We start from the raw sequence: 5,484 nt of genomic DNA, 5'->3' as shown, positions 1-5,484 counted from the left end.
CAGCACCTCCGTCGGGGGACAGCGCCCGCACTGTCAGAGCAGCCTCACCTGGATCTGTGGGGACAACTCTCGATTTTGCCCAGAGTCTCACGTTGCCTCCTCCTTATCGAAATGCAGGTAGGACGACGTTTAAAGCTAGTCTGTGAAAAGTGCCAATTCTTTTCCGGCCGTAAGAATTTAAATGCTTTTCACTCAGATTAGAACTGAACTCCGCCGTCCAGGAACCCGTTGCATTATTCAGTCGGATGAAGTTCTTCATCACTGAGAGACGTGCCTTGCCTGAAATTCTAAGACAACAATGGCAACGATTTAGATTTATTAGCGAGGAAGATCTGTTGTGTTGTGTTTCTTCCTCTCTCTGCAGGTTTATGACATGACCAGACTGCTGCTGTTCGTGGCTGTCGTTGTACATTGCCAGAATGGATACTTGGGGAAACCGGTCTCCTATGACAAATTCGCCTCAGTAGGTACGTCTAACAAGCCAATTCGCGGCGAGATCTATAAATGATACAGTCGATGCTCGTGGACAAAATAGAACCCAATTATGCTTTCCATTATTTTATCAATATGAATTAATATTTATACATGCCATAGCTATTATACTTTCGTTCCACCCTGCAAAATCTAATTACGGGTGTAAGATAATTTAGTAATACCAATATTAGCAAAACTAGAGACGGGTCAAGGCAACTACTTCATGCGCAGTTGCTTCCTAGAATTTCCAAATTAATAAGAGTACAAATGGGGGTTATTGCAATAAAATAAAAACACCTTGTTGGAGAAACATTGTAAAGCAAAGATAAAGATCCAAAACCAGCGTTTCGGGCTTGAGTCCTTCCTCAAGGTATAAGCAAAAATCTGGGTTATCCCTTGAGGAAGGGTTCAAGCTGGAAACGCTGGTTGTGGATCTTTATTTTTGCTATATAAAGTACACTGGTTGGCCTGCTGAATTTCTCCAACGTTGCATTTTTTTACTTCAAGCATGGTGTCTGCAGTCTTTATTCAGTTATTTGAGCTCATGGTTCAAAAGAGCAGAACAGCAAGGTCAAGAAAATTGTTAATTGAAAGAAACTTGCAAGAAATGTCAAAATCGACACAAGACAACTTTACAATTAGATTTGGAGAAATGTAAGTGCCTTAAAAGGGATTACTGTAACACTGCAGATAAAACAATTGCAAAGTTGTTGAATACTTACTTTGCACCTACATTTATAGCAGAACACACATAGAACATGGGCCAAGGGAACTATTTCGGGAATCGTCACAGGGATCCATCAAAACTCCTATTTGCAAATTTAAAATAATGGATTTAGCCATGATGATAGAGAATGGCATCTGCCCAGGAATGGAAATCTCCTTGATATGTGGTTTATTGGAAGTGATACAAGTAGATATGCAAATCATTATCTTCTATTCTTTTCAACCGAAGAACCACCCTGTTTAATTGGAAAATAGTGCAGGCAAGACTTAGGAAAGATGAGAGAAAGAAAGGAAAGAAAAAGCAAAGAAATATCAAACTGTTTTCTGAACTTCTACTGTTAGAAAGTAATCAACATCTAGGAAACTGTGATCGGATGCAGTGAAAAATTTCAGCTGATCAGTGAGAGGTATGAGGTATAGTTTGAGCTTTAATAAGCTGGTTGAAAAGTTTTTATTCTGAGGAGATGACTGAATTAGTGGACAGGATCATATCTATGAATGTTATTGATATGCATTTCCAGAAGGCATGTAAGAAAGTCCCTTTCAACAGCGCAAGGTGAATTAAAGGTACATTATTGATCCAGTTTGGAGAATTGGTTCAATGTCAGGAGGCAATGAGCAGGGAAATTGAGCAGATTCACCAATTAGTGGAGTATCACTGTGACGACTCAGTTTGGAGACTGGCAAGCCAGATAATGAAGATTAAAAAGGATACAATAATGTAAGTAGCAGTTTTACATGTGCAAGTAGAAGAAAAACTACAAGAAAATATCAATGGACTTACCAATTTTTGAAAGTTGTAGCAAATAGTGTGAGACTAAAATGGAGGCTTTGGAAATATGTACAAAAAAACACTTCATACATCAGAAAGTATAAGAAAAAAAACACAATAATATTCAGGCCTTCGTATTTGGAAACCCAGTAAACTTGCAAAGAGAAGTTATGCTTCTAACGGGGCATAAAGTGCAAATCGGAACACATCTTTACCATGGACTGTGCTTTATGGTATACTTTAGTTTGATTGATCTTGGAATGAGTGCAATGAGAAATTTCCAGGATAACATCTGGCCTTGATGGATTAAACTATAAAGAGTGATTAGAATTAGGGTTAGGATTAGACAAACAAGGGTGGATTTCCTGGAAACTTTTAATGATTCTCCTAAACACTGGAGCCAGGCTTTTGGGAAGTGGTCAGGGGATACGTCCACAAGAAAAATGTGTTAGAAACACATGGAAATAACAATCTAGGCTAAATTAAACCAAAGGTCAATGAACTAGCCAGGGCCAACCTTAGGAGCTGTGGCGCCCAATTGAAAACATTTTTTGCAGGGTTTTAGGTTCACAGCCAAGGTCTGTCAAATCTTAAAGATATAAATAAAGTTTATTATAGACTTTATATCTCTATGGTAGAATAGAAAGCAATCAAAATGTATGCTTAAAAAGTGTTAATGGACCAAATGGATCTAAGCATATTTTAATATAAAATTACATACATATAAGTCTTCAAGTAAACAAATAAAATGAGTAGATTACCTTTGAAAAGTAAATAGTTACAAAATCACTTGTTTTAGTGACTGTAAAATGATTTAGTAAAAATATTAATTTTATTTTTTGTTTAGGAAAACATTAAAAATCTAAGTAAACAGCATTGTTGAGAACAAATGTTCTTTTTTTAGATTTCTAAAAATCACTCATCATTAATAAATTCTAAATAAGTCATATTATTTTTGCCTTTTATTTTGAAAAAGTTATCTTTCTTGCTTTTTTCTCTCCAAAGTCTTTTAGGATATTGTCTAAATTTAAACTCCTGGTAATTTCAGATTCAATGGATATATTGCCAAACTGTTCATTAGTGCACAGATGTTCAAAGCTTGACAATTAGTGGCGCTATATCTAAATTTCGACTCAATATTTCGGTATATCTTAGGCAATCCGGTATTTTGGAGGTCGTTATTTTGAGAACTTATACTATACAGTAAAAAAAATTCAAAATATAAACAGTATAAACAAACACTTTTTAACTTTTTAAGAATTCAGAAGAAAATTAAAATTTTAGCTGTTCTCTATAAAACCTGACATGTGGTGTTAGGTGTATGTTGCAATATGTTGTGTGTATTTGACAAGACTAGCATAGATATTACCCTAGGGCAGGGCCCCCTTAGGCGCAGGGCCCAATTGGGAGCAATTGGTCCAAGGAAAAAGTTTGGATTTCTCCCCCTTTCCCATGAATATTTTACTATTTCGCTCACCACTTACCAGCAAAGCATTGCCTGCGGATACAAAAGAACACTTGCAGCTTTCAGAAATGAACTTCACTTGATTTTGTTGTGAAAATGTATAAAAGGGTGTTCAGCAAAGATGGTCAATGGTGTTGAACTATGAAGGGACCAGAGCAAGATGGGGTGATTGGTCTTTTATCTGTGCCTTAATTTCCATTGTAAAATCTCTGTTTGCACCGATCTGAAATGAAAGTTGGTTAATTGAACGGGCTTTTGGTCCTGAAGAAAAATGCACAAAAATAATTTATTTTTGTTTTCTGAAAATTCTGAATTATAAACTAATTAGATGAAATGAAAATTATAGATTTATTGTAATTGTATCCCCACAACTTTCATTGTGGCTTTATTGTATGTCCAGTTGACGCTTTGAACTTTAATACCTTGCTATCCAAGCACAGGGGATAAATTTTGAGACAGTGTTCAAATAGAACAAATAAGTCGTTCACCCCATTGTTTCTGTGCTGTGCCTGAATGCCAGTCCCAACGAAACCCAGCTCCTTCCCCTAATCCCTGCCTGTTTATGCTTCCATCTAAATGCCTCATACATATTGCAATAGTACGTGTTTCAACCACTTCCACTGGCAATGCGATCCAGGCACCTACCACTCACTGGGCAGAAACCTTGCCCCACAAATCTCTTTTTAACGATGAAGCTCTGACTCTTAACTTTCCCCCCCCCCCTCTCACCATAAAATTATATTCTCCAGACTCGGAAAAAGACTCTATCTACCCAATCGGCACCTCATAATTTGATAAACATCTATTCTAGGCCGGTCAGTTGTTTTTAAAAAAATTTTTTTTTGTAGAGTCGTTGGGTTTTTTTTAATATATAATAATTATTTCTTTATCTCTGTTTTCTTTGTTAGGAGAATTATTTCTAATATGTCATATTTTCACTCTTTGAAATTTATGTATGATTCTGATACGATGTAGACTTGGACAGACCATTTTAATTGTGTTATTTCTATTCCCCTTATGCTGAGTATATTATGAAATGTTAATAAAAAAGATTGAAAAATAAACTTCTAGAATCAAAATTAACTACACAATGATGTGAATTTGAAAATAAAAAAATTGGAAATGAAAGAAATCTGAAAAAAATGCTTGAACCATCGACCAAATATCAGTGGGGAGAGGGAGAGGGTCAACATGTCAGATCACAGATGCATCCTCCCTCTTTTCTATTACTTAAAACTAACTTTCTCATTTCTAAAGGCCTTGACCTAAAACATTAATTCTGAAACTCTCTTTTCCACTGATGCTTGTCTGACCTGCCGACTTTTTACAGCATTTTTGGTTGTTATTTCAATGATCAGTGTTATCTCATTGTCCTCTTTCCTTCATCTCCTGGCCGCAGATTCAATGTACCCAGCTCGGGAATCTGAATTCCCCAGGGAATCCCATGACTTGGGTCAGAATTTAGATGGCCAGAAATCATCGGAACAATCCAGCATGTGCTACTTTCTCCAAGAGAGCGATCTGGAGAGTCAGATTTCTTGCAAACTCCGCTTCACCCGGAGTAAGTTTAACTTCAACCCCTTTGGACTGCGGTTTGGAAAGAGAGATGATGATGGCTCAGTGAACTGGAAGACACTGGTCATAAATGGGAACAGACTCCCTTATCTTTGGCAGCGCAAGTCACCACCACGTAAAGACACTCGAGGCCAGTGCTGAGTGCTGAACAGCTTGTGTTAGATTTCGTAGTAGAGGCTTGTTGAATGTTGTATATGTGATATAAAAATGCAGTATCCATGGAGACCAAAAATGACTCGCTGCTATCTGTGCTGTTTCGATAAGTTGATAAACCCAGCAGAATTGCATTACTTTTGTATGTCCTGAATGTTGTGGGTGAGTTAATGTTCTCCAGGTATGCAATAAATATAGCAGAATTGAATTCTTTTGTATCAACTCATGTGATGAATGAACTCAATGTCAATTGGAGTATAAAAGTATTAACCTCAAATAGTTCTAGATCTATTTCTACTGTACATGATTAGCTAATGTC

General features: G+C 36.7%; 1 protein-coding gene across 1 annotated transcript; it reads left to right on the top strand.

Annotated features, from left to right (window-relative positions):
* The first annotated feature begins 373 nt into the window (after positions 1-373).
* On the top strand, positions 374-5,220 carry kiss2 (kisspeptin 2). Its single transcript, XM_069907714.1, has 2 exons — positions 374-467; positions 4,837-5,220. The coding sequence occupies exons 1-2, from the start codon at positions 374-376 to the stop codon at positions 5,151-5,153; spliced, it is 411 nt and encodes a 136-aa protein (XP_069763815.1). The 3' UTR covers positions 5,154-5,220.
* The last annotated feature ends 264 nt before the right edge of the window (positions 5,221-5,484 follow it).

This window comes from Narcine bancroftii, chromosome 13 (assembly GCF_036971445.1).
Source record: "Narcine bancroftii isolate sNarBan1 chromosome 13, sNarBan1.hap1, whole genome shotgun sequence".
Lineage (NCBI taxonomy): Eukaryota > Metazoa > Chordata > Chondrichthyes > Torpediniformes > Narcinidae > Narcine > Narcine bancroftii.
Note: the sequence above shows the minus strand (reverse complement) of the source record. Positions and strands in the feature narration are given on the sequence as shown.

Bases quoted from the DNA above. Each gene is read 5' to 3' on its own strand.
- kiss2 (XM_069907714.1), top strand. From the start codon at position 374: ATGACCAGACTGCTGCTGTTCGTGGCTGTCGTTGTACATTGCCAGAAT. The intron at 468-4,836 runs GTACGTCTAACA...TCCTGGCCGCAG, and splicing joins TGACAAATTCGCCTCAGTAG to ATTCAATGTACCCAGCTCGG.